At 36.4% G+C, this 17165-nt stretch overlaps 1 protein-coding gene across 4 annotated transcripts in view; it reads left to right on the forward strand.

The window, feature by feature from the left end:
* SNX25 (sorting nexin 25) overlaps positions 1 to 17165 on the forward strand; it is a gene marked incomplete at its 3' end in the record, with an annotated part of 120461 nt that overhangs the window by 85735 nt on the left and 17561 nt on the right. For 3 of the 4 annotated variants that reach the window (XM_080710059.1, XM_080710060.1, XM_080710061.1), the window contains exons 8-12: positions 2187 to 2318; positions 6651 to 6923; positions 9300 to 9464; positions 12545 to 12676; positions 15525 to 15665. In XM_080710059.1, coding sequence (XP_080566185.1) covers positions 2187 to 2318; positions 6651 to 6923; positions 9300 to 9464; positions 12545 to 12676; positions 15525 to 15665 — 843 coding nt within the window. Of the gene's footprint in view, positions 1 to 2186; positions 2322 to 6650; positions 6924 to 9299; positions 9465 to 12544; positions 12677 to 15524; positions 15666 to 17165 lie in introns of all 4 variants that reach the window. The other variant, XM_080710058.1, reaches the window with a different exon arrangement.

A 17165-nucleotide genomic window follows, 5' to 3' on the forward strand; every position in this document is an offset into this window, starting at 1 on the left:
AAAAGATAAAAAACTAGATAGAGGTTGTACTTTGAGTACAATAAAATTAAATTGGAAAGAAGTAGTAGAAAGATCTGTAAAATCCCAAGTATTTAGAAATACATAAAATTTAATATAAGTAAAGCATTAGTCAAAGAAGAAATAATAAGGGAAAATTAGAAACTATTTTGAGTAGACTGAAAATACAGCATATCAATATTTGTGAGATGCAGTTAAAGCAGCACTTAGTGGGAAGTATGTATGACATATTAGAAAAGAAGAATGGTCTGAAATCAGTGCTCTAAGCCTCAACCCTAAGAGGCTACAAATTAAAACTAATACAATTGTAAGAAAGGAAAGACAAGACACAACGTACTATAGTATTAGGAATGAGCGGTGAGATACCACTATATGTACTTCTATAACTTTAAGCCAATAAATTTGAAAAGCTTTATAAAATTTAAATATTTTAACACAAATCACTAAAACTGATTCAAAGAAATAGAAAATCTGAATATTCCTAGGTTTATTAAGGAAAAATAATGCATTACCTTTCCACAAAGGTAACTCCAGGCTCAGATTGCTTACTGATAAATTCTGTTTTTTGTTTTTTGTTTTTTTACAGTACTGGGGATGGAACCCAGGGGCATTCTACCTTCAAGATACACCCCCAGGCCTAGTTTTTATTCTTTATTTTTGAAATAGGGTCTCACTGAGTTTCAAAGGGCCCCACTAAGTAGGTAAGGCTGGCCACAAACTCAGATCCTCTTTTCTCAGCCTCCCAAATGCTGAGATTACAAGCATGCACCACCACACCCAGCTTAAATTGTTATTTAGTGATGTGCTAATACCAGTCTTTATTTAGTTGTTTATTTATTTTGAGCTAGAATCTGAACCCAGAGCCTGTACATGCTAGGCACATGCTCTACTACTGAACCATACTCCTAGCCAATAATACTAGTTTAGCCAAAAATTTTCAACCCCAGTTGAGATCCACTGCTAATTCTATCATTCATATTTACTCAACTAGAAAGTGACCTCATAACAAGTTCTATTGTGGGCACCTACGTATTTCTGCACCAGATTCTTCGTTCAGACTCCTCCTCATTAGTTTTATTTTGCTTGTGATTTACAATACCTGTTATGAGTCTTAAAACATGAGTGAGGTCCTGGGTTGAGAGAGAGAGAATATGAATGAATGCATATGAATGCCTTCTTTCTTCCCACAAAAGAGATTAAGTAAGGGCTTATTATCAGTGACAGAAGAGTTGAGTGTTCATTGATTGCATGCACTTGACTTTAGAACTATCTTACTGGTGGTATTTCAGAAAATTTGCCAACTGCCATAATGTTCTTAACAATCTCAAAATATAAGTTTTTACCTAATTGTATTAGAGTTTCACTTATTAGATGCATTTTTTATATTCCTAGTTCAGACTAAGGATATGGGCCTTAAATTCCTTCTAAATTAATTTGAGGCATTTCTCCTAATTGAGTCATACATTATTATGAGAATCATCTGCTTTTTCATATTATAGCAGTCTGTGCTCAGATTGTTCCTGCCATGTCTTCCGATAGATTGCTTTTTCTTTTTCTGTGATGATACAAAATGATAAACAGAGGAATAGTGAAATTGATTTAAGTTCATCTATACAGTAGAATATTAAGGGCCAATTAATGTGATGCTTACAAAATATTTTTTAACTGAGTGTGATATTGAAAACAAAAAGGCAGGTTATAAAATCCTTTGTATTTTCCTCAGCTATGTAAAAATATGATGGAAAGCAAAGATGCCAAACCTTTGATTCCATCTTCTTGTTCTTTGATACCTTTCAAGTTTTCTATTATTGACAACTATTGCATTTAGACATAGAATGTATATCCTATAGGTCAGGGATTTTTATCTGTGTCCTTTCCTAGAATTGTGCTTGATACCAGTGGTTGTCAAGTAAATCTTTGTTGAATGACTAAGTTATGAATAGAGAATTGTTATATTTTGAAGATTCCTTTTGAATATTTGGTATACTTTATTTCCTTTAAAATTTAGGATGGTGATAGAACAGATATCTCAGTTTATCAGAAATACTGTATGACATTGCTTATGACTTAAAATTAAAATTTTCCCTAAAAAGTTAGTCTTTTGGAATTTAAAGCAATCTGGTATTTAAAATTTTATTTTAATTTTTTCCTATATATTTCCTTTATAGATTCTTCAATTTGAGGATATCTTGGCTAATACTTTGTACCGAGAGCACTTTCGAATGTACATGACAAGGATGGACAAAAGAGCTTTGATTGGTTTTTGGGAATCTGTGGAACATTTAAAGAGTGCTAACAAGGTAGTGTATTTAACTTCAAAGAAAGATAAATTCCTAGCTGCTGAAAACTTGCATGTTCGAAAATCTATTTTTCAGTGAAGCTGTAAGTATATATTAAAAGAACATTTAAAACTAATTACAACATCAGCATCATATCTTAGTCCATTGTGGCTAATAAAGTTACATTATATTTTTAAATGTGTAATCAAGGGGGAAGAAAACTTATAAATGCACCAAGAGATTGGTAGTTATTTCATGTAATTATTTTTAATGTACTATAAAAAGGCACGTACAGCCGGGCATGGTGGCGCACGCTTGTAATCCCTGCGCTTCGGAGGCGGAGACAGGAGGATCACGCAGGTTTGAAGCCATCTGCGCTGGCTTAGGAGACCCTGTTTCCAAATAAAAATATATTTTAAAAAAAAATAGGTTTCTGGGAGTGTAGCCTGGAGGTAGAAGGGTTTCTAGGAACCCCAGGATCACCAAAAAAAAAAAAAAAAAAAAAAGGCATGTATATATTGCACTGCTATTATAATAAATTTGGTTGTTACCAACAGTTCAGTCTCCTAACTTTGGTATGTATTATAGTATATTATGCCTTTCTATCTTTTTTCTTTTCTTTATAATTTATATTTTTGTTTTTTTGTTTGTTTGTTTGCAAGTCTGAGAATGGAACCCAGAGGCATTTGACCTCTGAGCTATACTCATTGCCCAGTTTTTTTTCTTTATCTTGAAACAGAGTCTCACTGAGTTGTGGAGGGCATTGCTAAGTAGCTGAGGCTATCCGAGAACCGTGATTCTCTGGTCTCAGCCTCCCAAATGCTGGGATTACAAGCGTGAGCCACTATGCGCAGCTTAATTTATATTTTTGTCCTCTTCTCTCTTTATTTTGTTACAGATTGGGAGAATATGGTTTGGGGAAACTGTTCCCCAGGGACTTCTGCTAGGGTCCCAGACACACTTTCCCCCAACCTATAACAAAACCCAAAACGACCAAAAACAGAAAAAAACCCATGGATTCTTGTCCTAAGCTATGAATAAATATATATAGCTTGGACAGTTGCTGGAGATTTAAAGAAGTTTATTAAAAAGATAGAGATACAGGAGATAGCCACAGCACTGTGCCGGAGAGGAGCACAGGGGGGCAATTCTAATGAAAATACCAAAGAACTCCAGTTTACTGAGTGTTTTTATCCTGACCAAGTCCATGGCAGATCCTTTGATCTTTAGATATCTCTAGCCCTATCTCTAGCCCAGTCTCTGCTGTCTCCAGCTAGATTTGCCCAGGAAGGGGGGCGGCTACCCGGTTGTCTCCTGAACACCTTTTGTTCTCCTCCCAAGATGTGTTAAATTGTTTCTCCAGGATCTGGGATTTCCTCCCATCCCTGGCTCTGGCTTTCTTCCTTCTCTTTAGAAATGTAAATTACAAGTCCCTCCTTCCTACCAATCCTGGTTTTTCTAGTACAAACGATATATCTTTAAAATTGGAAATCTTTCCCAATACTGGTACATTAATATATTTTAAAATCTCTTCCCAATACTAGTACAATTTTATTTAAAATATTATTGAGACAAGCATGGTGGTGCATGCTTATAATCCCAGCATTTGGGAGGCTGAGACAGGAGGATTGCAGTTTGCAGCCAGCCTCAGCTACTTAGCAAGGCCCTTTGCAACTCAGTGAGACCCTGTTTCAAAATACAGAATAAAAAGTAGGGCTGGGGGTGTAGTTTGGAGAAGGAATGCCCCTGAGTTCCATCCCACTACAGCAAAAAATAAAACATTACTGAGTAAAGATACATAAAAAATATTTAATTACACATGCCTTATACAATGAAGAACCCAGTGGTAAATATTGTATTTTGCTCTTGGCAGTTCTCAACATATATTAAAAATGAACTGGGCAAAGTAATGTGGTCCAGGCTACTCGGGAAGCTGAGGTGGAAGAATTGTTTGAGCCCAGGAGTTTGAGACTAGCCTGGGCAACATAGCCAGACCCCATCTTAAACATGTTTGTAAGGATCCATAACAGCAAGTTTAACATAACATGTATGACATGTGCATTGTATCATGTATAACATTTCTAGGGTTTATTAACAGAGCCCCAAAAGCATTTTGTATTTTGAATTGCTTGTTTGCATACGAATGTTGCTAGAACAGAATGCCAATTTAAAGCTAGGCATGATGGCATGCAATTGTAATCTGAGCATTTGGAAGGCTGAAACAGTAGGACCCTGGTTCAAGGACAGCCTCAGCTACTTAGTGAGGTAGCTGCAAACTTACTGCAGGCCAGTGAGACCCTGTTCAAAATAAAGAATAAAAAATAGGGCTGGGTTGTAGCTCGGAGGTAGAATGCCCCTGGGTTTCATCTGCAGTACCACACACAAAAAAAAGCATGTGTGTGTGTGTGTGTGTGTGTGTGTGTGTGTGTGTGTGTGTGTGTGTGTGTTAGAAATCACAAACTATATTGGTTAAGAAACAGAATCTGGTCTTACAGGTTTTTGTTTGCTTATTTGTCTTGACTACAAAATCTGGTCCTATAGACTTTTGTTTGTTTGTCTTAGATGTTGAGCCCAGGGGCATTCTACTACTGATAAACATCCTCAGTTACTTTTATTTTATTTTTTATTTTGAGACAGTATTTATTTTAAGTTGCCCAGGCTAGCTACGAACTTGCATCCTTCTGCTTCAGGCTCTCAAGTGGCTGGTATTACAGTCATGTACCACTAATTCTGGCTCAGTCTTTTAGTATTTTAAACTTTTCTTTTTAGGAATGCCTTTCATTAATTTATAAGCCACAAATTACATCATCTTACCCCAGTATTATATTTGCCAACTTTATTATTTAATGTAACCATTAGCTTTGGTTCTAAATAACTTTTGGCTGCTCTCAAAAGAATATTGTAAGTCGTGCATAGTAGTGCATGCCTGTAATCCCAGCATTTGGGAGGCTGAGACAGGAGGATCGTGGTTTGCAGCCAGCCTCAGCTATTTAGTAAGGCCCTTTGCAACTCAGTGAGACCCTGTTTCAAAATAAAGAGTAAAAAATAGGGCTGGGGGTGTACCTCAGAGGTAGAATGCCCCTGAATTCCATCCCTAGTACCATAAGGAAAATTAATAATAATATTGTAAGCAATAATCTAAAGAGTTTTTCTAAACTACTAAATACAATTTCAAAAATTTCATTGAGCCAGGCGTGGTGGTACACGCTTGTAATCCCAACATTAGAGAGGTGGAGACTGAGGATACCTCAGCTACTTAGATTTTTTGCAACTCAGTGAGACCTTGTTTCAAAAAATAAAAAGACTAAAAAAAAAAAATATATATATATATAGGACTGGGGGTGTAGCTCGGAGGATGAATGCCCCTGGGTTCCATCACTAATATCACACACACACAAAAAAAAATTTCAGTAAAATTAGAGCATACAAACTACTCAAAATAAGCATTTTTTGACCTACCATGTTAACACTGATTACATTAGTCATATTCACTAAGTTGTATGTCTTTGAATTTTTTTTCTACTGTTGACAATTTGGCATACTATTCCTCAGATTAATGAAACTTTATTTGTGTGTGCGTGGTACAGGGAGTGGAACCCAGGGGGACATTCTACCTCTAAACTACATCCCCTGCCCTATTTTTTGTTTTTTGTTTTTTGGTGGTACTAGGGTTCCTGGAAACCCTTCTACCTCTGGGCTATGCTTCCAGACCTATTTTATACTTTTATTTGAAAACAGGTTCTCTTAAGACAGCGAGGCTGGCTTCGAACCTGCACGATCCTCTGGTCTCCACCTCCCAACTGCGGGGATTACAAGCGTGCACCACCATGCCTGGCACTCCCAGCCCTGTTTTTTATTCTTTTTTTTTTTTAAACAGTCTCACTGAGCTGCAAAGAGCCCCACTAAGTAGCTGTGAGGCTGTCCTCAAACCGCAATCCTCCAGTCTCTGCCTCCTAAATGCTGGGATTACAAGTGTGCGCCACCACGCCTGGCTGGATTAATGAAACTTTTCCATAGGAAGTATAAATATTATGTCAAACAGAAGAGAAGTTTGCATTTCTGAAGTAGACCAGTGATGACCCAAGTGTACTGCTTAAGACTAAGCTGTCTAATATAAGCTTGATGACAATGTAATTATTCTGAAGTAATTATTCTGAAGAAAATAATTTTTTCCCAAAATACACAATTTCTGAATGTGGACACAGAAGCCTAAGCTCTACTGTGGTACCAGTACCAGGGCACATACTAAGTATTTTCCTTCCAGCATCAATATACATACAATACAGTGGAAAATAATTTCTCTCTGAGATGATATTCCTTACCTATTTTTTCTTTACCTTCCTATCTTTTCAGAATGAAATACCACAATTAGTTGGTGAAATTTATCAGAATTTCTTTGTGGAAAGCAAAGAAATATCTGTGGAAAAATCACTTTACAAAGAAATCCAGCAATGTCTTGTAGGAAATAAAGGTATTGATGTATTCTGCAAAATCCAGGGAGATGTGTATGAGACTCTAAAGGATAGATATTACCCTTCATTTATTGTCAGTGACCTGTATGAGAAAGTGATGGTAAAAGAGGAAGAAAAACACGTCTCACAGCTGATTCCCAACAAGGATGAAATGGTAAGTCAGATTTAACTTCTGCTTCCTAGTCCGTGGATAAGCCTTAAATATGATTAGGTGGGCACATATTATATGGGCCAAATTGGATGCATACCTCCATCTTTTAATATACAGGGCTTTTAATAGAATAAACTGTTAAGTGACCTTGTTGCTTTTGGTCTAGTATACTTTTTTCTTCCTTTCTTTGTTTGCTTTTGTTTGTTTTTCTGAACAACTTTCTGCCATTTCAGCACTGAGTCAGAGACCTCTGGCTGCATCAAGACACTCCCCTCAATTTGAATCCTAAAAATTGAGGGCAGAAAATCTGTACAGTCAACCATTTGTGGCTTGTACCAACTAAGAGAATCAACAGGGTATTGTCCTGCCTCTAAGTAAAGAAGGGGTGGGGAAGAAATGAAGGGAGCAAGGAAGTGTGGGAGGCATTATCCTAAACATTTCAGTTTTAAAAATTGGATGAAATTAAAATGCTCCAAAAAAAAGCCTGGCTAAGTTATAACCTAGGTCTAATTTTCATAATGTACTCAGTCATTTTGGACAGCTCCAGGCAACATTTCTCATTTTCTAATAGTGTCTTCTATGTACTACTCTTTTAGAGTGGTACATAAAAAGATTATAGTTTATCCTGAAGTTTTTTTCTTTCTTCCCAGTTCTTTAGCCCTGAGGAACCAAGTGTATGCTCTTGATGGTATTAGAAGTCAATTTGAGGTTGCAGAACTGTTGTTAAATTGTATAACCTTCACTTAAACTTTATTTTTCAAGTTTTGCTACTTGGTTGTTTACGAATTAAAAAAAGCTGAACTAATTGGTTCTAACTTACTACTAATTGCATTTAATTTTTAAGATAACAATATTATATTTGTTTTAACAATGTTATATTTCTACTTCCAAAATTAAAATGTCTAATATTACATAGCAAATATTATTTAAATTACTAAAACATTAGTACCCAAAAGATAAACTGAATAGACTTGAATAGTTGAGGTGAAAGGAAATTGAAGGACAATATGAATTACTGATGTTTTCAAATCTATTGGTACTCTTTGTTCCTACATGTGGGAACGTATAGATATGTATTCTAAGAAAATAATTAAAATATAGAAATAGGAATATGCTTCAGTAAATTGTCAGTGTAGTAGATGACAGTGCAGCTGCAGAAATGATAATTTCAAAGACTTTGTATCCTCAAAGTATGCTGCATTATGTTTTTTGAAAAAGGTAGAATGTCCACTGGAATAAGTACAAGGTATAGGAAGGATTTTTTGATATTGTGTATTCTTAATAGACAGTAGAAAGAACATAGAAAAAAGAAAAAAGCTTGTTTTTCTAGACCTACCAGTACTATTATTTTTCATTATTACAATTAATAAAAATTAGAAGGAAAAAATATGGAAGAAATTTAAGGAGTAAACAAACCAGAAGATAGTCCTCTGTCAGTGTCTAGTGCACTGGAGACATAAGGGTAAAGCCGATTCACAGGACACAGGGGATGCAGGTTTCATGTACACTGCATGTTTTATTGATAGAGCGATCAGACTTTTATAAAGAAAGCTTCTATGGGATCCATAGACAAATTAACTATTTTAGACATTACAAGGTTATCTTAAAGCAACAATGGATGTGTGTGAGTAAAGCCAAAGGACGAGTCTCAAAGCAACTTTTTGTTTTACAATTAGAAGCAAAGAACATTTGTGACTGCTCATAACATCTCAAGCTGCTTATCATACCAATAAGTTTTCTGACTGGCAAGGCTCATAGCTCACTGATTAGAGGAAGTATGCTTGCCTCAGCCTGGCATTCCAAGCTGCTTCTCAGGAGCCAGAGTTGCTTTGTTGACCCTTCAAGCAGGAGGCTGCATCTCAGTACTCTCACAGTCCTCAGCAGTTTTTCTTCCTGCCCTGTGTGCTGTTTGCTGCTCCTAGATCTAATTCATACGCTCTTTGGTAATCTTTCCAGATGTTTCCAAGTAATGAATTCTAGTGAATTTGTGAATCTTGTTACTTTCAAATGCTAACTATTGTAAAATAGCCTACCTGTTTGGTTCAAATGAAGGACTGAACAAAGAACATACTGGAAATGCATTTCCCAATGGGAATGTAGAAATTTTATTTTAAAGGGACTTTCATTAGTTTTTCCTAGTATTATTAGTATTATTCCCTTTTCACTACAGTTCTGAATATCATTTGCTTTGGTTCCAAATACTCTGAGTTTTCTCTTTGCTATAAAAACCCCACTCTTGTAAGCATCCTACTATAGTATTTTTTTCCTTTGCTATAATACTTTGGAACAGGGTGATGATGTAGAATCTACATAATAGAACATACTGATTGAGTTTTCTATTGTCTTGAGATCTGGTTGGTAAGTGGCCTTTCTCCCCAGGGCCTAGCAGGCGAGGCTGGTGAGGAAGCTGGAGATGAAGGTGCCAGTGGGATTACGGAACAAGCCAGCTTTGCTGTCAACAAACTAAGAGAACTAAACGAGAAACTTGAATATAAAAGGCAAGCTCTACATTCCATTCAGAATGCACCAAAACCTGACAAGAAGGTAACTATTTCTGTTTCAAGGTTTCTATTTGTCTGGAAGTTTCTATATTGTCCTAATTTATAGTTTTCCGTTTATATTGAGAAATGTCATTTTCTTTTAAAAGAATTTGAATTGTGATCAAGTTCCATTGTGGGTTTTTATTTTGTTGTGTTTCTTGCTTTTAGGATAAAATTAGAAGAGCATTTGGTTTTGATCTTTTATGATTTGGAGTTCTTTCTCTGTGATTAATTGTGACTCTTATTTAATTACATTTGGGGAAGAAGGTTTAAAGTTTGTGTAGTGTCAAAGTCTTTTCTGGAGCTGGGTGTGGTGGCGCACGCTTATAATCCCCTTGCTTGGCTGGCTTAAGAGACCCTATTTCCACATAAAAAAGTAAAAAAATAGGTCTAGGAGTGTAGACCGTGGGAGTGTATCCCGGAGGTAGAAGGGCTTCCAGGAACCCCAGTACCACCACCAAAAAAAAAAAAAAAAAAAAAGTCTTTTCTGGAAGGAAGTTAAATACGTAAGGGCAATCTTGGGGTAATTTTTTTTCTTTCAACTGCCACATGTATAGAGAACCTCACAGAATTATGCCAAAAAATAGCTTTGCTAAAACCGACAAAATTTAGGGATTTTGAAAATATAAACAGCATTTTCCTCATAGGCATTTTTTTCAAACCAAGCTATGCTCTAGCTTTTCGCTTTGTCTTTATGCCTTCTTTGGAGTCCAACAAGCAGGCTTCTCTAATATGGGTGTGGCTGGTGCTCTTTGATTTGCGAAATGGGTCTCTTCTGGCACTTCCTGAATGTGAGTTTGAGGATTTCAAGCTGTCTAACAGGAGAGCAGCTTTGGAGCTTTGGATAAAACAATTATAGTGAATTGCACTGAGTTTTCTTCCTTAGCACCTTCTTAGTACTTTTTAAATTTTTTTATTTTTATTTTTTGGTGGTACTGTGGTTCCTGGAAACCCTTCTACCTCCAGGCTACACTCCCAGACCTATTTTATATTTTTATTTGGGAACAGGGTCTCTTAAGCCAGAGAGGCTGGCTTTGAACCTGCAGGATCCTCCTTTCTCCACCTCCCAAGCTCGAAGATCACAAGCTTGCACTACCACGCCCCTGCGCCACCACTCCTGGCTCATTTTTAGTACTTCTTTTGTGGACATTCAAATGTGTTTGTAATATGAAAATATTCCTGAAATAAAACGGAAGGAAACATTTTCCATTTATATTCAAGATAGCTGTTCTGTTCATCTATTCAGTTAAGGCAATATGTTTTTTTAATAAATAATATTTTTTAAAATTATAAGAGAAAAGAAAGTTTAATGTGCAGATTTCTTAGTAATTGTGAATGGTTCTCTGAGAAGGAAACAAGTAGCTAGGTTTCATGAGCTGTCATAAGATATAGGTTTATTCTTTTCCTTACACAGAATCATTCTCAGTACGTATAGAATTTAGAAAATCCTGCAGTTTTCCCAGAGACAAGAACATCTTTGAAATAATAAACAGAATTAGCTGGCATGATAGATGATCAATATCTGTAATACAATATGTTCTTCGAGAACAGTTATCTTACTTATTCTTGATTCATCTCATAAATTCAGATGTGTTTATGGGGAACAGTTAGGAAAAATGAGCTTGAGAATGTTCATTGAATTATTTTCTATTTGGTTCATCTTCAGCTGAAAGACATTTGTTAGCAATTCTGTAAGGAATTTCTAATAACCATGGAGTAAGCATTCTGAGCTATAATTATATGAAAAATTTCTCGAGAGATGTGGAGAGATTTAATGATATTAGAGCTTCATTTGAACACTAATCTCATGATTGTAGTGAAGGCAGACCACATTTCCTGTTAAATCAAATTCTGCTTCTGGCAGTAGGGTATAGGGCTCTAAGGAGGTAAGGGAATTGGTACTTCTCCCCAGAGGGATACCCATTGCTTTTTTTTATGCATGCTGGTAAAAATAAAATAGTATACCTAATAATTTTTTAAAAATTTTAAATTGAAGAAGCCGGGTGTGGTGGGGCACGCTTGTAATCCCTGCACTTGGGAAGCTGAGACAGGAGGATTGCACAGGTTCAAAGCCAGCCTCAGCTACTTAGTGAGGCTCTCAGCAATTTAGTGAAACCCTGTTTCCAAATAAAGTAGAAAATAGGTCTGGGAGTATAGCCCAGAGGTAGAAAGCCTCTGGGTTCCACCCCCAGTAACACACACACACACACATACACACACACACAAAAAAATTTAAATTGATGTTGAAAAAAGGTTTTGGTAATCTAGCAATTAACACACACACACACACACACACACACACACACACACACAACCTTGTACTAGAAGGATTTTTCTGGGTTAGAATTTTTCTGGAATGGAGTTTTTTTTTATCTATTTTGGGCTAATTGTTGTGTGTAGTAAGGAAGGATCCAACTTCATCCTTTTGCACATGGAGATAGTTTTCTCACTACCTTGTTGAAAAATGGTGTCCTTCTCCCATTGAATGAACTTAGCATCCTTGTTGAAAACCACATGACCATTTTAGGTGAGGGTTTATTTGAGGCTCTCTTATTCTTATTCTATTCTATTGGTATTTATGTTTGTCTTTATGTTAGTACTGTACTGTTTTGATTACTGTGGTATTATTTGATTACTATAGTACATTTTGAAGTCAGAAAGTATAAGTCATCCAACTTTGTTCTGTTTTGAAATTGTTTTAGCTATTTTGGGATCCTTGAGATTTCATATGAATTTTAGGATAGATTTTTATTTCTTCAAAAAATGTCTTGAAATTATGATAGAGATTGCATTGAATCTGTAGATTGCTATGGGTAGTATTGACATCTTAACAATATGAAGTCTTCCAATTTGTGTTCTTGAGATGTCTTACAAATATTGTTCTTTAATTTTCTTTATTAATGTTTTGTAGTTTTTAATGTAGAAAATTTTCACTTCTGGGTTCATTTCTAATTATTGTATTCTTTTTAATGATGTTATAAATGGAATTATTTTCTTAATTTCCTTTTTGGGTTGTGCATTGTTAGTGTATAGAAACTCACTTAACTTTTGAGTATAATTCCCGAGTTGTTTTTCCCATGACAGATTGTTTCCAAGTTGAAGGATGAAATAATTCTAATAGAGAAAGAGCGCACAGACCTCCAGCTGCACATGGCCAGAACAGATTGGTGGTGTGAGAACCTTGGCATGTGGAAAGCTTCCATCACCAGTGGAGAGGTATGCTTCTCTGCTTTTCTCCCAAACCCATTTTAAAAGTCTGACTTCATAAGTTTGTCCTGGAGAACTGAGACTGAAACTAAAAACCCTATACTCATTTGTTTAGATTTCATTTCTCTGCTATCTTCCTTCCCCTGTATTTTCACTTTCCTTTTCTTATAACTGCTAACTATCTCTTTCTGCCTGATATGGATCTGATCTTACTCTGCTGTAGAGAGAAAGTTGTTCTTGTTTGCTGGAATTGTAAGAACTTTGATTTAAGAACAGTTAATGTCTTTGAATTACCAATTTACTTTCTTCATTGATGATTGACATAAAATGGAAGTACTTTTCTTGGCGGGTCTGGTGATGGAACCCAGGGGCATTCAACCTTTGAGCTATACTTCCTGCCCTGTTTGGTGTTTGGTTTTTTTTTTTTTTTTTTGGTGGTACTGGGGGTGGAACCCAGAGGCTTTCTACCTCCGGACTATACTCCGAGACCTTTTTTATATTTTATTTGGAAACAGGGTCTCACTAAGTTGCTGAGAGCCTCACTAAGCAGCTGAGGCTGGCTTCAAACCCGTGTGATCCTCCTGTCTCAGCCTCCCAAGTGCAGGGATTACAAGCGTGCACTACCACGCCCGGCCCTGCCCTGTTTTTTATTCTTTATTTTGAAACAGGGTCTCACTAAGTTACAGAGGTTTTCAGTAAGTAGCTGAAGCTGTCCGCGAACCTCAATCCTCTGGTCTCAGCCTCCCAAATGCTGAGGTCACAAGCATGTGCCACCATGCCCAGCTAAAATGGAAGTACTTTTAGAAAGTTAGAAGTTAAAAATTTAAGTATGTCTGATTGTTCCATCGTTTGACTTTAATTGCTTAAGTCTCAGACATTCTGTGCTCTTTAATAATGATTATATTTCCTTTTAATTATTCCGCTGTTCTCTGAGGTATAATGTTAACAATGTGAAGAATATACTATGTCCTTTTTCATTTGTCTATGAAGTATTTCATTTAGGAAGAAAGATATAGGCATTTGCTGTATGAACAACTCTTTCCTTCCCATATGCCCTGTTTTTAGTCAAGGAAACTGGAAGATAAAAGTTCCATCCATCTTCCACCAATAATAAGACCCTCAGCAATATCATATTCATGTTTTGCTTCTTCATTGTATGAAGTGGCTCTTCTTTATGCCTCCCTGTTATCATCTTAGTGCTTGGCACTCCTACTTAGTGGGGTGCTTAAAATTTATAATCTTAAGTTCACCTCTAAATAGGTAACAAAACCAAACCATGCTTTCTGGGAGCTAGCCTGAAAGGACACGCAGTACTGAGAGCTTCAACAAGTGCCCTTCGGCTCTTGTTGGCACTCCATCAGCTCAGCTCTAGGGCAGTGTATCTTTTTAGCAGGAAGGTAGAGTGTGGTGAATCGGGGAAGGTATGCTCAACCTTGGAATAGCAAATAGAAAATATAATAATAGATAATTAAGATAGACTTCGTTTGTATGACATGTAAGAACATGATATATTCAGGGTATATAAAGTCAAAAGGTAGAGGAGGCCTCTGAGAGGGAAAAAAGAGAAATTCTGTCCCACCTCACTTTTGCTTAGAGCTGCCTCTGATACTTGCAATATGTTAGATATTGAAGGAAGGAGAGGAAACTCTCAGGGGACACTTTACCCTGGTAATTATGAAGGAGTGTGTTGTGGTACCTACTCACTGTAAAGATAAGGGAAATGAGAACAGAGGAGCCCCCTGACTGCCAGCTGGCACAACACAGCTCTACATAGGAATGTGTTCAGGATGCATTTACCTTGAGCTAGACTCTGCTCTGGCTTTTGATTCTGGCTGACCCACTTATTAGATGTGTTGTTCTGGAAAAGTCCATCACCCTATTATATCTCTACTACCATGTGCACACAGTGGGATAGTTTTCCCACATCACAGGCCACGGTGGGGTATTCAGTAAACCTTGCATCTCTTTCCTATTGACTCCTGTAATTCAGATTATCATACTAATTCAGACTTAGATTCAGTACATTTTGAATATGATGGCTGTGTGTGTGTGTGTATGTGTATGTGTGTGTGTGTCAGAGAGAAAACAAACTAAGTTGAATATAAAAGAGAATTGTCTCCCAATGTAAAATCCCATGAGAATAGCTATCATTGTTTGTTAAGTTTGAAATTAAATTGGGAGGCCCTCAGCCTTCCCTGAGAGAGGTTTTTCATGAGTATCTGAGAACTGCTTGCTTTCTGTGAATGTGTTTTCTTAAGACAGCACATTTAGGAGCTTAAACCTGCTTATATTCGTTTTCTTTTGCTGTGTAACAAATTTTTTGGCTTAAAACAACACCATTCTTTTATCAGTTCATTCTTCTGAAGGTCAGAATTCCAGTGTGGCATGACTGTCTCTGACCCTGTATTTAAAGCCAAAAAGATGATTCCAGACTGAGTTCTCCTTTAGAGTTTCTGAAAAAAGCATAACCACGATTTTCAGGGTTTTTGGCAAAATTAAATTCTTCTGGTTGAATATCAGAGGTCTCTGTTTTCTTGCTCTCTGCCTTGTACTTCCAATCCTTCTGACTTCTTTTTCAGTTACTAGCCAGAAAGAAAAAGAATAAAAGAAAACAGAAAGAAAAAGGCTGTCTACATTTAAAGGGCTCATATGATTAGATCCACCCAGATAATCCCCCTATTTTAATATCTTCTGTGTCATATTATATAATCTAATTGCCAGAATAAAATCCATTATATTCACAGACCCAGGAATTTGACAGGGCATACCAGGGAGAGGGAAATCTCAAGGAACATTTAAAAATCTTCCTACCACATCTTCTCTCCATGCTTTTTGTTGTTTTTATTTTTTGTTCAAGGTTGCAGAAGAGAATGGTGAACAAATGCCTTGTTACTTTGTCATGGTAAGCCTACAAGAAGTTGGAGGAGTTGAAACTAAAAACTGGACAGTCCCAAGAAGGCTCAGTGAGTTTCAGAATTTACACCGGAAACTTAGTGAGGTATGAATATTTGTAAATGCAAGATTCTAAAATTACTGAGCAGGAAGAGATTCAAGAGCTCATTCCAATTTTTATACATAAACTGATTAATCTTCTTGCTGTTGATACTGGCACAGTGGCATTTTCAGCCTGACATTTGAAAATTATTCATAGTTCAAACCAAATAGTCCAGCCTAAATCCTTCAGGGCAGGTAGTTGTCTGTTTTTCATTATAAATTGCCATAGAACCCCACAGCTGGAAGCAACCAGGGATCATCTTGTACAAGTGATTGTGAAGCTGTCATTTATGACCCTTTAATAGGATTGTGAAAACAATTATGAGCTGCAGCAATAGAAAGAGTATAGACTACTGGATTTCATGACAGTTCCTGAAGGAAGGAGAAATATAAAAATTAATACTTTTACTCACCTACCTCATGAAGTTGTGAGAATTTAATAAATATATACAAAGCATTTAAAAGTATGTGTAGCATATAGAAAAGTATTTTTGTAGTTTTCGTTACTATATTAGTAGCAGAAGTAATATGTAGTCTTTTGCTTTTGCTTTATATATATTATATATGAATGTGAATATGCATATTTGCATCATGGGTTGAGATGCATTTCCTGCTGTGAGTTTTAGTCAAAACTGTTTGTAAGCTACTAATTTATCCTAATTGTTATTATTGTTGTTATAAATTGTCCTGGTAATAAGAGCAGTAGTAATAATGAGCATTGTTTAGCTTTTGTTTTATTTCACACACACACACACACACACACACACACACACACACACACACACACACAGTGTATACATATGGCTGTATGTATTTGCATTATGGGTTGCAGTGTCTTTTCTCCTGTGAGTTTCAGTCAGAATACTTGAAAGCCACCAACCTAGGTTAATTCTTTAACTGATAGGCAAGGGAAACTGATTGTGGAGCTTAACTGACATCATAAGCTGTGTACATAGTGGCCAAATCAGATTAGCATCTAGACCACCATATTTTGAGCTTTTTCTTTTTTCACTTTTTGTCAGAAATTGCATCTTTCTCCCCATCCCTCTACTGAAGATAATTGCCCTTTACCCCAGCAATGAGAAGGTCTTTAATCATATCTACTTTAATTCAGTTCAATTTTTATTGTGCTCAGAATGAACTGCAGCTGGCCAAACTCTTTGGCCAATTCTTAGATTCCTCTTTTAAAAATGAAATATGTCTCTTTCCTCTAACCTTGTCTCCTAGGGTGAATTTTTTTTATTCTTTTAATACCTAACTTCTGAACACTACAACTTCTTCAGCTGCTTTTAAAAGAACGGTGGCCCAAACTGACTGTTTTACATGTTAAAACAGTTCTAAATTTGACTGTAGTCTCCCCAGCAGTGCAGAAAATAAGTTTATTATAAGAATAAATTCTTAAGCTGGGCGTGGTGGCACACGTTTGTAATCCCAGCATTCGGGAGGCTGAGACCAGAGGATCGAGGTTTGTGGACAGCCTCAGCTACTTAGGCCCTTTGCAACT

Source organism: Muscardinus avellanarius (assembly GCF_963383645.1).
Source record: "Muscardinus avellanarius genome assembly, chromosome: 14".
NCBI lineage: Eukaryota > Metazoa > Chordata > Mammalia > Rodentia > Gliridae > Muscardinus > Muscardinus avellanarius.